We start from the raw sequence: 16,336 nt of genomic DNA on the forward strand, positions 1-16,336 counted from the left end.
GAGAAAATATGTGATGTTTTCATGAGGGGGAGTAACTACGCGTTGCACTCTTTTTCCCTTAATCAAGGTTTTGTCCCATTGGGTTTTCCTAATAAGGTTTTTAATGAGAGAGCATATTATGTGTATTATAGATTGTGTACTATTTTCCCTTCATTAGGTTAAGTTTTTCCTAATAAGATTTTAACTAGGCACATTATCTACCAATAGACATCCAAGGGTGAGTGTTATGAATATCTTATAAAGTGGATGTCCATCATGATCAAGATAAAATTTTAATGTACTTTAAATCCTAATAGTTATTAGAATTAAATCTCTATTTCTTTTATACTTCTTATGCCTATAAATAGAGACTCTGTATAAGAATTATAATCATCCCTTTAATCAATAAAGTACTTTCTCAATATATAAATTTGTTCTTTGAATAAAGAATTCAAAGAAGGAATACTATTTCAAAACTTCCAAGCATCCTAGAAAATGCTTTAAACACTTAAAATATTTTTGACAAAGTTTTGAAAATAAATTTAAACTCTTAAACTTAATCAAAACCATTTCAAAACAATTGAAAATTTGCTCCCTACAAGAAGTATCGATGTTTTCCAAAATGTATCGATACTTGTAAAATTTTATCGATACTTCATCCTTTTATCAATACCAAATCTGCTTTCTATTTTGAATCAAAAGTTGAACACAAACAATAAATATCGATACTTTGAAAACTATATCGATACTTATTAAATTTTAACGATACCAATTTTGCATTCCTTTTTTCATGATCTATTAAAAATGTCAAAAAGTATCCATACCTATAAAATTATATCGATACATTTTACTAGGTATTGATAAATCATCTTTTGTACTGTTGGAAACTAATTTTAATGATCACTGAATCAAACATTAAATGTCTCTAGTATCGATACTTATACAAAAAGTATCGATACTTTTTGTTGTAGGTGAATTTCATGTTCTGGTATTTCCATCCCAACGACTTTATTTATTCTCTCAACAACCACAACGGTTGGAAATGAATTAGAAGGTATAAATACTAGCTTCTGATGATCCTACAACAACAAGAGATATAATCAAGTCTAAAGATCAATCAATTCAACTTTAGTGCTCAATTCTTTCATACTTTTCTTGTACACATTTGTGAGCTAACAAATTAGTGAATTTGAGAAAATATTTAACTGTGAAAAACTAAGATAGTAGAGTAGTCAATTAGGCCAAACCTCTTTAAATCTTTGTGTTCATTATTTCATACTTTTTCTTTACTTCCACCAAAATTTTCAATTCACCCTCTTGGCAATTTCAGTTAGATTGATCGAGCTAATAAAATTGTTTTTTCTTATTTGTCATTTATTTGAATTAAGGTGGCTTACTCTTGAAATGATAAACTTTCAATTTAATCCTTTAAAAAAATTAAAATTATAAGGGAATACAATCATAAAATTACACTTTTAACTCATAAAAAATTTATAATTCAATTCTAACGTTAAAAATAAATTTGATTTCCACAATGACATTACTTTCAATTAGAGTTACTTTCAATTAGAGTATTAACTTTTATTATAGATATAAATCAAATACCAATTTCCCATGAAGTAAATTGAAATATATGACATGAAATAGGCCTAAAATGAATGTTTCCCTCTTACAATCAATGTTTGCAAGAATTGTATCAGTAGTTAAACCGATTAGTTTATTTATTTCGGATTCAACCAGTTCAACAGAAAAAATAAGACAAACACAAATAAATAATAATAGAAACATGAAAATTCATTTTATAAACTAAAGCAACAAAATTAAATATTTAAACTAACTTAAAATCAGTCCAAATGATTTTTATTTTTTTTCAAATTTTTTGCCCGATTCAATCGGCTTTTTATTGGTTCAACGGATATTGCATCAATTCAATCTTTCTTCGATACCAGTTGAATTGGTTGGACAAAGTCTATCCAGCAATGTAGATCATAAACCTCAATTTGAACTAAGTTCTTACCACGATTCCCAACAGCTTCTGATGTCAAGATATACCGATGACTAAATCTTAATGCAGATGTACTCAGATGGCCGGATAAGTTAAGAAACAACGCAGCGCATTTACTAGATCAGGTACAGCCACAAGGTTGATTAACTTATAGTGCGTTGATAAGTTAAGTGGTGGCTAATTTCCCAGCTTCAATTCACGAGCGGGTTCTATAGCTGCAATATAGGTCCAGCCGAAAACAGCTTCAACCTTTTGGAAAGATGTCAAGTCTGTAGGTTGATGGAACTCCTATGCGAAGAAAGATTATGTGATCACCCGCCCAATGGAGCTATTATTTGAGCAATGCCAGCAGCAAGATAAAAGTCCAAAGATTCCTGACTCCACAGGTTGAGCAATATCCCGTTCTCGTTTAAGTAGAACTCTAACGAACTCATCAGAGCTTAAATGCCCATCACGATTGGTGTCGAACACATGGAAGATGATCTCAACAATATTGTCCGTAAGTGATATACCACAGACCTGTATATGCACAGATAAGTTCATCATGATGTTTCCAGTGAAAAGTCTGGTATTTGGCAATTATAATTCATGGCAGATCACCAAAGTTCAAAGCCAAATGGCAAGGGTAAGTACCTGAAATCATATATAAACTGAATTTAAAGCATGCATGCAAATCTAAATGTTGTACGAGTAATTTGCCACCCAGATGTTGTAAACAATGCAATCATGTAATCGGACAGAGATAAAAGGCATTGATGCATATCAGAAAACAGTTGTTGACAGATAGATTTTGTTAGCATGGGAAATTAACCGCTATCAAGTCGTTATGTCATCTGTTCAGAAAAGCAAAATTACCATTACTTCAATCACCTTTTGAAAATTTGATAAGTTTCTATTGGTAAGTTATACCGGTCGCAAACGTAAACATGAATCATAAACAACACAATACTTACGTGATACGCTGCTCGTTTGAAGTCATCCTTTGTTAGTAGACCATTAATTTTTCCATAACTAAAAAGAGCCAAAGAAAATGGCTGTAGTTTTCTACGTAGCTCAGCAAAATGTTTGAATTCATCCAAGTTGATTCGAATCTCCCTAAGATGAGGTTCATTGTTTAATTCATCAACCCGCTCAAGCAACCTGTCTAAATGACTCATATCAGCAGAAGCAACCATGGATAAAGCAAAATCCTTGGCTGATATGCTTCCTCGGACTTTGTAGTCATAGTGATCAAACTCCAATCTCAGAATCTACAATATACAATAAATATTAACTACAACAATCATCAAAATTTTTTGGTGTGGGGGAGAAACAAAAGAAAAAAAAAATGTAGAAAGGCGAAAGCTCTGAGATAAGAGCAGAAATTCAGTGCAATTTTCCATGCATTACAAGAATTCTACAAGTTAAAGAATACCCTTCATTTTGATAAAAAAAAAAATCAACTCCTCCAACCACCAAATCAAAAGATAATTTTTGGCTCAGTCTTAACACCTATCACTCAAGCTGGTAGGCAATGGACTATAGGTCTCATGCCAAGAATACCTTGAACCATCCATGAATCCTAAGGATTATTTTCAAAATTACACTGTTATATATAGAATTATCATGCACAGACAGTTAAGAAAATGGCTTCAATTTTCATGGACTGGGAAGAAAGGGGCTCACCTCATCCTGCAACTTTCGCATGAATTCAATGAATTTATCATGTTGAAGGCGTGCCTTTCCGTCTTTTCCGAAGAAGTACTCCACTAGACCTCCATCCTCCACAGAACCAGTAACTTTTAACCCAGTGCGAAGTCCATCCCTGTGGACTGCCCCTTGTCTGTTATTAGCTCGCATCAAAGCCATCACTTTCTTAAATTCTTCTTTATCGATCTCCCTATATAGAGATATTTAAGTCCAAATTATTAATTTGTTCATATAAAAATGATACAGCTAGTTCAAAATTGTAGTCAAATAGATATAGAAATACAAACTCATTGTTGTCCACATCAAACATTTTGAACGCTATGGAGAAGCTTGACTCGGGGATGCTCAGTAATGTTACGAAAAAGATATACCTGTTCCAAAGAAACTATGTAATGTTTGTATCTTCCAAATATAAAGAAGAAAAAGCATACAAACAGTCCAACTAAATTGTGTGATATAGGCAGCTTACTCTTTGAAAGATATAAGTCCATCAGTGTCCATATCAAAAAGCATAAAAAGTTCTGAAGGATCACACCGTAACTCGCCCGGACTCCTTTCCCCACTCAAATATCCATCTCTAACAAGGTGGGATTCAGAAGGAGGAAAAACAGGAACAATGGCCCGCATTAGATCAGCCGGTCTCATGAGTAACTCTCCTTCCGGGGTTTGAAAAGAGGCAAAATACTCAAAAACCTGCAAGCATAGAGATACTATGAAGTCCTGAGTGCCTGACAGAGGGTAAACAACAAAATATTCATAAGATACATATTACGACAAACTAAAATTAGGTAACTCAGTCCAAAAAGTTGCAGAGAGTAAATTATGCAAAAAGGACTAAACAACAAACATCAGCGACTTCACTTCTTTAGAATCTAAAGGCAACAAACCAAAAAAGGGTCAAAATGTCAGTCAATCCCTGTACTTCGGTAAAATGTGAGAATTAATCCCACTATTTCAAAAAAATAAAAGTTAAATACGTTTATTTCCTTGATTTAAAATTCTAAACATGGAGACCATTGGTATTTTCTATCAAAATTTGCTTATTATCAGGTATTGGTATGATTTCATGGATATATTAAAATTTTTAAACAAAAAGTGGAACGATTTAGTTTTTAAAATTTAACTAAAAAGACTAAATTTTAAACTCCATTCAAGTATATAATTTGACCAGATAAAATCGAATCGACTTCTTAGCAGTTATATTTTGGGAGGATTAAATTGTTTTTATAAATTATTCCAACAATCAATACTCAGCACACGTAATTCAACAATTTACCTTCTCCGGTGGACTCCGCAATCTCAACCGTTTCTCGTAGTTGAAGAAAACCTTCCGTCTATACTCCTCTGCATTGTAAAAACAAAACAAAACAAGCCTTAACGCAAAATCGCCGCCGAATATTCTGCTATCAATTAAAAGAGAGAGAGAGAGAGAGAGAGAGAGAGAGAGAGAGAGAGAGAGAGAGAGAGAGAGAAATTAGAAGAACAGGTTAATAACCTCCAAAGATGAACTTAGAGCTATAATCAGGGAGCGCTAGTTTACGAAATGCGTTCTTCGAGCCATCAACGGCGGATTCAGCAGTTTCCGTTGACCAATCAGCGAAAGGCAAAAACTGCTCAGTAAAAAAACCAGTACTCCAATCCGAAGCTGAAATCGAGTACCAGCAAACCAAGCCGAAACTCGAACCGACCGCGATCCATTTGAGGAAGGAGCTGGCAATGGAATCCTTTTGTTATTAGACTGGATGTTTGAAGCGTTGATGAGCGGCAGCGACGAGAATTGGCGGATTTGGAGGCGTTGATGGATGGAGGAGAGATGGAGGATGGAGGGTGAGGATCTTTTGAGAGAGGTTAAGGAAGCCATAGTTGACGGTGGACGAGGGAAGAGGGAAAAGGGAAAGGTGTTCTTAAAATACAATCAAAATTCTTCAATGCAATGAATGGCTTGGCATCAGCAGTGAGAAAAAGATGGAAGGATTTCTTGGGATTTCGATTTTAGGGGAAGAAAAGAAGAGTTGAGGAGGCAATCAAAAAATTGGATCCAAGATTCGAAGTCGAAATAATTTTAATTATTACTGTTGGAGCTAAGATCCAGGGGAACTTCATCTCGCGCCCGACCTATGCTAGTCAATCTCTAATTCACTTTAAAAAAAGTAACAAAAATTTTATTCCATCAACTTGAAAACTTGCTCTTTTTTTTTATAATTTTTTTCAATTTTTGTCAAACTATATTATTACCTAAATAAAATATATTTTTAATAAAAAATTTTAGATGATAACATGACATATTATATTTTTAATAAAAAATTAAATTATGATATAACATAATATCAAAATACTGCTTCATCAAGACTAAAATTAAAAAAAAAAGTTATCGTTTTAACTTAAAGACCAAGTTTAATTTTTTTTACCAAATTTATGGATTAAAAATTGCATTATAAAAGGTTTTTTTTTACAAAAATAATATAAATAAATATGAAAATGGTATAACATGCAAATTAATTGTAAAAATAGGTCGATTTCTACCGTAAAACAAGGTGTCGTCAAGTTATCAGGCGGCACCATCCTAAAATTTCCCACAATCATCAACTAATCATGATGTTGGGAAAAAATAATATTTTAAGTAGTGTCGCCTAACACATTAGCGACATCAGTAAGAATTTTTAAAGAATATATGTATTGTCAGTGATTATAGAACCAAAAATAAAGATGAATAAAATATTTTTTGTTGTGGTGTTACATGTCACATTGGAGGTATCGATGTGTTTTTTTAAAATAATAGAAAAAAAAAAATTGAATCAAGCGGCACCAACCTAACACCTTGCCGTCCAACATGACCAATCGGTGACGACTCACCCCCAACCTTCTTTTTCTTCTTCTTTTTCTTTTTTTTTTTTTTGTTTCTTCTATGTAATAAACGGTCCCCCCACCTTCCAACTGGAAACAACAAAGTAAGGGGAGAATTTTTGTGTGTTACTGATTTTGTTAAAGCTTTGGAAAAAAATTTTATTTTTATTGGAGTTTTGGGAGAAGAAAAAAAAGTTGTTTATGCCGGAATTTTGGGAGAAAAAAAGTTGTTTCTATATATTTTTTATTATTGTTAATATTTTATATGTTTATACATATATTTTTAATAAAGATACTTATGTTTATATTTTTTGTTTAGTTGGCCATTAATATTAATAAGTAGATATTTTCAATTAAATAAAATAAAAATAAAATTATTTACGAAAATGGGTTGTGGTAAATATTATTGTTTTATAATGATATATTTATTCAATTTTGTTTGTGCAGATACAGAAATTGGTTCATTGATTACAGCAACCAATCACACTGCCATAATAACTAATGTCCCAGTAAAAAAAATGCTACTTGTTATTTATAGGTATTTTATAAATTTGCATGTCATTATTTTTTTAATTAGCATATTTAACTAAAATGGTAATTTGTTATAGATAAAGTGAGTACCGCGTCTTGAGAGAAGTGTGCCCATGATCCAAGCTACTTGTCGGATGAAAGTATTTTTTCCTATTTGGATGTCGTGAGATTTGGAACGACATCATTTATTAGGATGTTTGATCTTAGGGCCAACTTGATATCCTCTTGATTGAGAGGTGGCGCCTAAAGACCTACACATTTCATTTGCCATGTGGGGAGTGCACCATCACTTTAAAATATGTTGCATTGCAACTAGGACTCCCAGTTGACAGTACTGTGGTTACTAGTTCAAGTAAAGTGATCGAACCTAAGTGGCTTGGATCAATTTGTGATAGTGATGTTAAGTTTACCAATTTAAAATTTTACTGGCTAAAGCAAAATTTTGAAACTTTACCGAGCAGTGTCTCTGAGTGGAAGAAGATGTACGTTGCTTAGGCGTATATACTAGAGCTAATAGGGGGTACTCATGCTAAACACATGTAATAATAAATTCCACCTGATGTACTTGCCTTTGTTGGCTAATTTTCAAGTTGCCCGTTTGTACAGTTAAGGTTCAACAGCATTAGTAATGTTGTACGATAAGTTTTGTCGAACGACAAATCACGATACACAAGAGATAGGCAAGTGCCTCTTACTTTTGCAATCTTGGGCACTGTACAGGATGACATTTTTGGCATATCATTGAGTCACCAATAATATATTTCCCCACTTGTAAATAGGTAAAAAAATGTAAAACATCAAATAAGAAATATTTTTTTTATGAAAATATTATCTAATTGTGTACTTGTCCAGGAATTAGGAAGTCAGAAACCCTCATTGTGTACAAACAAATGGCTGAGGCATACGCCGAGGAGGAGGAAATTTTTTTTCAAAATAAAATTATATTCATATCTTATGATTATTTTAGTTATGTTATTTTACTCATGTCACTATAATCATGTTATTAATTTTGCAGTTTGTGTGGATGTCATATGTTGTGTCAGACATTGCAGGTGTATTCTCTAGTTGATTTACCACCATCCATATGTGTGGTGCATTAACCCACCCATTCTGAATTTTCAACCGTTGAATGGTACAACGAGGACCAAGTTTTGCAACAATTCGGGTGTAAACAAGACGTTCCAAATGTTCCAATCAACTTTAACAATGTTCACGACACTAATAAGAGAGGAAAAAACGCAAAGAATTAAACATTGGAGCATTAACAATGGATTGTAATGTAGAATGCCTGGATGCATAAAAGGCATCGATTAGACTCTTGTATGGGGGATTTCACGCCCTCGTAACTTGTGTACGTATTTTCATAAGACATGTTATCATTAGTTTGAGTTTCTAAATGTATTCAAAATATAAAAAAAAATATGACTATTGAATTACCCATGTTCTTGACTTGTTTACCCCAATCTATATTTTTTAATTCTATGTGAAAGTTAATCGCAAGGTGGTGGATGTAGTACACGGATCTTCACGGAACACCAGAATTCCTAATGACAACAATTAGCCCCTTCGATCAATCGAAAATAATGCAAATGTTACCTTGTCTAACAACATGCCTGTAATGACCCGATTTCCAGTGGTGTCGAAAAATACGATTTCAAAACTCCATTTTTATAAACCAAGTTCATAAATATTAAATAGAGATATTTACAGAGTTAGTGTATACATGAATTGAAATTCAATTAATTAATTAAGCCGAAATTATAGTTAATTAGGATCCAGAGACTAAATTGTAAAAATTTAATCGCTATAGATTTTAATTAGAAAAATGATTGGGGACTTAGACAACAATTATCCAAAGTAAAAAAATGGTTAATAAACCGTTTTAAATAGGTGTTGGTGGATGGTAATGATGAAACTTAAGTAATTAAAGGTTAATTAACTAAAACATGATCAAATTGGTTAATTATGATTAATTAAATTTAAACATAGTAAAAATACCAACTAAAGTGGAAAGAAAGATGAAAAATCTTCCTCTTCTTCCCCCAATTCATCAAAGCAAAGAAAGAAAATAAAAGGAAAATCTTTAGGCAACATTAAACCATCTAATATCAAGTAAGTCCCTAACCATTTTTATTTGATTATTATGGAAATTGAATTATGAGTGCTTGATTTACTAGCCCATGTCCTAATTTGTAAAACTGTTAAAGTTTTAGAAAGTTGTCATTGTTAATTTATTGAAGAATTAGGTGTAAAATTGATAGAAATTAAACTTAGTTTATGAAAAAGACTAAATTGTAAAGCTTAATTGTTAGTTTCGTACATTAGGTATTAAATTGAATAAAATAAAAAAATTGTTATGAAATTTGGGTAGGAATAGAAAGTAGAAGGTCCCTAATGAGTATATGTGAAATCTAATTTTAATCTAAAGCTCTAGATTGAAAGTTATGATTGTCCGAGTTTAGGGACTAAATTGAATAAATTAAAAAATTATGTTTGGTTTTGTAATTGAATGAGAATTGAATGGAGTTTGATGTTGTTTATTTATTGAATTGTTATTCTTCGCAAAAGACGATGTTAGGCCGTTTAGAGGGAAAGAAAATGCGAGAGCTGATGATGAATTATGCATGAACTCGTTTTGTATTTCTATAATTTGGGATCAATTTAGTTATTGCATATTTGTGATATTTTGCATAATGTGGCATTGAGGTGGTTATTTGAGTTGAATTGTTATAATTGAGATTGAATATCGAGATAAATGACTAAATTGAATAGAATTGAATATATTGTGACCTAATAGATATATGATATTGGCTTGGAATTGAGTTGAAACATGCTATGCTAATTATATAATAAAAATAGACAACTGGTAACCCTATTAACTGCTCAGGCAAATTTAGATATAGTTGGTATGCCATAAGATTGATAGAGTTCATGTTACTTCAACTATATGTCAATAAGCGATAAGCGCATTTTCCTTCAAATGTTCCGATGAGTGTTGGACACAACTTTTACTTCTGTTATACCGATATGCACCAGGCCCAATCTATTTACTTCAGACATTTCATTGAGACACTGGATGTCAAATTAGTGTGTTGGTTGGGATCCATGTATCTGTTCAGGTCTGATTCATATTAATAGGGGATATAAATTTTGAATTGGTTAAATGATACTCGAAATGATTCAATGTTATGAAATTATACTACAGGTACATATATATGATATATGATTACCGGAAGCATGTGAAAGACCATACGAATAGATTAAACAAACTTGAGGGTCGATTTGGAAAGCTAACGAATGAATTGATTCGATTCAAAAATGAAAAAAGGATATGATTGAATGTGTTATATTGAAAGGAAATATGAACACTAATGACATTGATATGATACGCTTATATAGTTTCTTAATTAAGGCAATGTATAATTAATCTATTTGACATAGTTGGTACACTTTATGGCATATATATGTTGATATATGATTGAGGATTACCATGAATTGTGTATGAATTGATTGATATTAGAATTTGAGGTTGAATGTGTGCAATTGATTGAATTCATATTATATTGATTTGAATCATGAAAATACCACTAAACATTATCACTTAGCGTACCATTTGTTTTTCTATACACAAGTTTAGGTTCATCTTGAGGTTACGAGAAGTGATTCTAGCATCCAAGAGGCGATCTTTGACTCAATAATGTTTGTATAGTCTCTTTTTGTTCGTTATATGGCATGTACCTAGGTTGAGTTGATTTTTGCATATTGTATGGTATATCATGTTAGAATTTAGATTAGCGAATTAGAAATGGTCAAATGGTTGGATTTTGTGGGTGAATTTGACAATTAAATGCTTTATATGAGCATATGAACTACTTGTGATCATACTCAAATATATATGTCCATTTGATAATGTTTTGAAATTGCATAAGTGTCAAACATGGTATGTATAAATATGAATTACAAATGAATATGTGAATGGTGAAATATGTTGGTAATATATATTGGAAATGACTTTTTGGTTAAAATTGAAGTTGGTGTTGATGGAAACGAATTATTAGGTAATACAAGTTGGTGCCATTTTGGCCATTTTTAAAACAAAGAGTCGTGTTGCGACAACATACTCTTAATGTCGCTATGAGACCTATTCAATGAGTTATGTCATGATGAGGAACCCCTGAAATCGTGACGTCAACCCAATATTTTTAATTTTTTATGATTTGGTCCTAATTTGACCTCGAGTTAGTAATAGAGCTTTCGTAAGCTCGTATAAGACCCAAAAATGATTACATATCATACTATACATGTGTATTACTCATATTTGGATGTTTAATGGTTCAAAATTGAATATAATTATTTGAAGTTGCTCCGACAACGAATATAGCATCCTGTAGCTCAAACCGACGATCGAGTTGAGTATCAGAGTGTTACAATGCCTCCGCAAGTTCGTCAAGAAAAATTGCCATGATTCCATGTTCTCAACCTTCACAATGATGAAGGCTATCGGTAGTATGTTCCAGTTACCATCTTGTGCAGTCACAATAAGGAGGATTTGTGTATATTTCCTATACAACTACGTTCTATCAACTTGCACAAGTGACTTAAAGTGGGGAAAGGCCCTAACACATGGATTGAAAGTCTAGAACAAGCGGTGGAAAATTTTTTTCCTTAGATTTAGTTAGTTATTCAGTCCGTAAATAGGCAGTGTTTGCAAGTCAACCATAGCCCTTGGCACATTTTGCCAGTCAACCATAGCCCTTGGCACATACTCTTGTATCACGGCTAACCACCCATGAATTTCATTGTACGAAGCATCACAATCTTCGTAAAATTATTCCATCGCCATATGTTTAGCCTACCATGCTTTCTTATATGGTACCTTGTACTGAAATTGAGATTACATGCCAATAATTAGGACCGATACAGAAATGGTAAGCATGCCTTTCACCAAGTTTCCCATGATCTTGCGTCATATGTGAAACAGTGCATGTGTGAGGCCTTACATATTTTCAAATCTCCTAAAATTGCTACCTCTACATCAATGCAGCTCATACCCACCAGTTGTAACTTTCTGTAAACCTCCAACTTTCCCCACTATATAATGTCAGTTTAAATACAACAACTTTGTATTCTACTGACACTTTCACGTTATACTTCTTTATGGAAAATATACATTCCTCCTTGTTTGAGAATTGTTGACCTACAACCAACTCTTCTAATTCAGAATCTGGGGTCAACCTGTGAGAAGGTATTATATTTGGGTACTCAGGAAACTTAGATACATGCATAGCATCGGGATCTACACTCAACACATAAGCTGAAAGATCATTCTCTATAATAATGTTACAAGTCGAGTTTCCAAGCGAATAGGCATATGCATTATCATCATCGCCTATACCTTTATCATCAATATCATTCGGGACCTCATTGAGATCAGGATCACTAAAATCTTCACCTTGGTGATCAGAATCACCATCATTATAAGGTCCTTTTGTAACAGCCCGTTTTCAATGAAATCGGAATAGTGGTCTCGGGACCACAAATATGAGTTCGGAAGAAAAATTATTTTAATATTATTTTATGGTCTGCATTATGATTGAAATATTGTATGAAAATTTCATAAAGAAATTTTATCGGTGACATGTCTAATTAGATGGAAAGGACCAAATTGCATAAAATGCAAAAGTTAAGTTCTAGTAGCTATAGGTATCAAATAGCTATGGAATTCAAAATTTGAGGTCCTTATATGGCAAATAAACCATTTAATGGAGTTAGTAGATAAACATTATTAGTCATCATTGGAAAATTCATTAAAGAAAATGACTAAATTGGAAAGTGAAATAATAAAAGATGATAAATAATAAAATAAAACAAAATATCATCATATTATCATCTTTCCAAAAATAAAAGACATGGAAACCCTAACTATGGTTTCAAGTTCTAGCAAAACATATTTGGCTTAATGAGGTATGTTTTCTTGCCCCGTTTTTAATAATTTTTATATTTCCAAGATCATAATAACTTAATCTAGCTATCTCGGGGATTAATTTGTAAAGTTATCAAAGTGTTAGGGTTTTTCCATGGATGAGGATACATGAATTATGAAGTTTTATGATAGAAAATGAAAGGTAGTTGATAATAAACAACTTTTGTAAAGAGAAATTTGATGCAATTATGGTTTAGGGACTAAATTGAAAAGATGTAAAATTCATGGAAAATTTCTAAATTTTGTGAAATACATGGGCTACTAATGTTATATGTAAAAATTGGCTAGGCTTAGAATAAGGATTAAATTGCATGAATTTCATTTTCCGAACCTAGGGACGAAATCATAATTAGTTAAAAGTATAAGGGCAAAATGTTAATTTTTCCAAAGATGTGTATTGGATTGAATTGAGTATGAATTGTATTAAATCGATGTTAAATTCATTCATATAGATCCAGATAAACCGAATACGGAGTTAGATCAAGGAAAAGAAAAAGTATTAGATTAGTAGATTTTGCTTACACGAACACTTGTCGAGGTAAGTTTGTGTAACTAAATTGTATATTTATATGTTTGAATTGAATGTTATGTATGTGACTTGTGTAATTTCCATGTATGAAATTAATTATATATCCAACGATGATCGACAAGTATTAAGTCCCGTTTGAATACGTGAAATTCGATGGAAATAGGATTCCCGAATTGGTTGTGGACTTGCATGTGTTGCGGACACACAACAGCTCAAAAGAGCGTCTCATTATTAGCTCTCATGAGCTTCCTAGTATATAGTTTTTGCAAGCTTCCCATTAATAGCTCTTCAGAATATCCCGATTGGTTGTGATCCTATATGTGTTGTAGACACACCACAGCTCTTACGAGCATCCCGATATATGGCTCTTTGGAGCTTTTTGATTAAAGGCTTTTTCATGAGCTTCCCGATTAATGGCTCTCTAGAGCTTCCCGATATTGGCTTGCTTGAACTTCTCGATATTGGCTCGTATGAGCTTCTCGTTAATGGCTCTCCAGAGCTTCTCGTTACATGGCTCACGTGAGCTTCCTGTTATATGGCTCAAAAGAGCTTCTCGTTTATGTGCTCGTATGAGCAATCCCGAATATGAATTGACGAATTACAGATTTTTTCACTTTTTGTGTACTACCCATGTATCCATCGACATTTCAAATGATTCAACAGGCAAAATCTTGACATGAGAAAATATATGAATTCGAAATGAATCATTATCCGTATATACTCGAAATACATGGAAATTTGATATTTGATGAGCTCATAGATGTTTCTTGATATTCATGTGAAATAAATAACTAACATTTTTTATGAAGTTATGTGTTTAAGCTACTAGCCAATTTCCTTTGGATGTATTTTTTGTATGCTTACCTTAAATGTAAATGAATGGTAAATTAATTTTCTGTTATACAAACTTACTAAGCATTAAATGCTTACTTTGTTTTATTTCCTCTGTTTTATAGTACTTCGGAAGCTGATTGGGTTGGAAGCTTGGCGGAGATATCTCACACCATCAACTCAGTTCGGTATATGTAACAAGTTAAATTTTGGGTTATAATGGCATGTATAGGCTAAATTTGGCCAATGATGGTATGAATGTGTTTGGTTGTGACTAGACATTGGAATGGCTTGTGTTGGACATATTTTGATGTATACATATGTGTGGTCTTATCATGCTTGATATATATTTGGTGTGGTTGAATGATGGATAACATATAGGCATGTTGATGAATGAGTTAAGATAGTATATTTGGTATAAGTAAGTAAATATGTATTTTTTTATCATCATGGTAGAATTTGAATGCTAAAGTATATGTGATAATATGACTTGTTTAAAACTTCGTTTTGGATTGATTTAAATGCCTTGTATTGTCTGGTGAATGTGTTAAACTGTTCATGTAGGTGAAAGATAAATTTGGGTGAGAAAAGTAGCCTTGGAAATGACCTATTTTCGTCCACATGGGCAGAGACACAAGTGTGTGTCACATACGGCCTCATGTACGGGCATGTGGTTTGGTCGTGTATCCCCTGCATCTTTAAAATTGTAAAACAGAATACCCAAAAAATTTCACACGGCCTAGCACACGGGCGCGTGGCTTGGCTGTGTGACCCAAGTCAGCAAGCACCTTAATTTGGACATGGGCTGGGACACAGTTGTGTGCCCCTAATTTGAATGCCCACACGGCATGAGATATAGGCGTGTCTTTTGACCGCGTGAGCCATACGGCCTGGTCTGACCACACAGGCATGTGTCCTTGCATCTTGGAAAAATTTTGACATTTTGCGAAAAATTATCTAAGTGCCCAGTTTAGTCCCGACTTGTTTCTAATGCGTATTTTGGGCCTCGAGGGCTTATATAAGGGACAATATGATTGAATATGATTTGAGTTCTGATATGAAATGTATATATTTGATCTGTAAATTCTGGTAATGCTCCTTAACCCTGTTCCGCCGACGATTATAGGTTAGGGATGTTACACCTTCTTCACCATCTACATTGGTACCAATCACTAATGGATGTATTTGTAAATGAGGACTTGGATTAAGGTAATTGTACACAATATGAACACTATTTTGATTGCCACCCTATGTTGATGTCACTCCATAATCGCATGGTTCTTCCCACTTAACATTCATATCAAAGTCAAACACGTGTACAAAAGATTGTTTATCGACAGATGCTTTCATAACCTCTTTGTACGAGTTCAACATCTGCTAACTTAACGAACAACTTAACCTGCTCAACATTACCAGGCGAGCAATACAATGCGATCATAATCTCCACATTATCATCCTCTACAAGTTCCATCTCCCTATATTAGCATGGACTTGACGAAACTGAAAATTTGTAGAATAATATAGACATCCTACTCCCACAACGTCGAGCGGTTTTCGCACTAATCTTTTGTTTGATTTCATCAAATTTTACACTCTTGTTAAACCTTATTGCTATTTGATGGCATGATTCAAATATACAACCAACTTTTGTTTGAAAACTTACCCCATCAAAATGGACGTGTACGAAGAATTAGTTATTCATCTTCGATTCTAAATATGTAAAATAAATTAAAAATATATATATTAGTTCCTATCAAAACAACTTTATACCATTTTAAAGCAATAAAATAACTTTTTATCATATAATATAACTTGCATCTCATACTATTAGTTATCAATATATAGCCACATAATCATACATAATAGTAAAATAAAATAAAAATACATAAAAATAATTACAAACTAACATTATCAATTCAAACTTGACTTTTGAAGTTTAAAAAAA

General features: G+C 32.7%; 1 protein-coding gene across 1 annotated transcript; it reads right to left on the reverse strand.

Moving 5' to 3' along the window:
• Positions 1-1,679: 1,679 nt before the first annotated feature.
• Positions 1,680-15,862, reverse strand: LOC107962910 (calcium uptake protein, mitochondrial). The gene is made up of 10 exons (XM_016899469.2): positions 15,745-15,862; positions 12,250-12,533; positions 12,077-12,139; positions 5,169-5,397; positions 4,950-5,017; positions 4,143-4,366; positions 3,961-4,044; positions 3,650-3,863; positions 2,938-3,234; positions 1,680-2,503 (listed from the first exon to the last, which is right to left on the reverse strand). The coding sequence occupies exons 1-10, from the start codon at positions 15,860-15,862 to the stop codon at positions 2,288-2,290; spliced, it is 1,797 nt and encodes a 598-aa protein (XP_016754958.2). The 3' UTR covers positions 1,680-2,287.
• Positions 15,863-16,336: the final 474 nt, after the last annotated feature.

Source organism: Gossypium hirsutum, chromosome A06 (assembly GCF_007990345.1).
Source record: "Gossypium hirsutum isolate 1008001.06 chromosome A06, Gossypium_hirsutum_v2.1, whole genome shotgun sequence".
Lineage (NCBI taxonomy): Eukaryota > Viridiplantae > Streptophyta > Magnoliopsida > Malvales > Malvaceae > Gossypium > Gossypium hirsutum.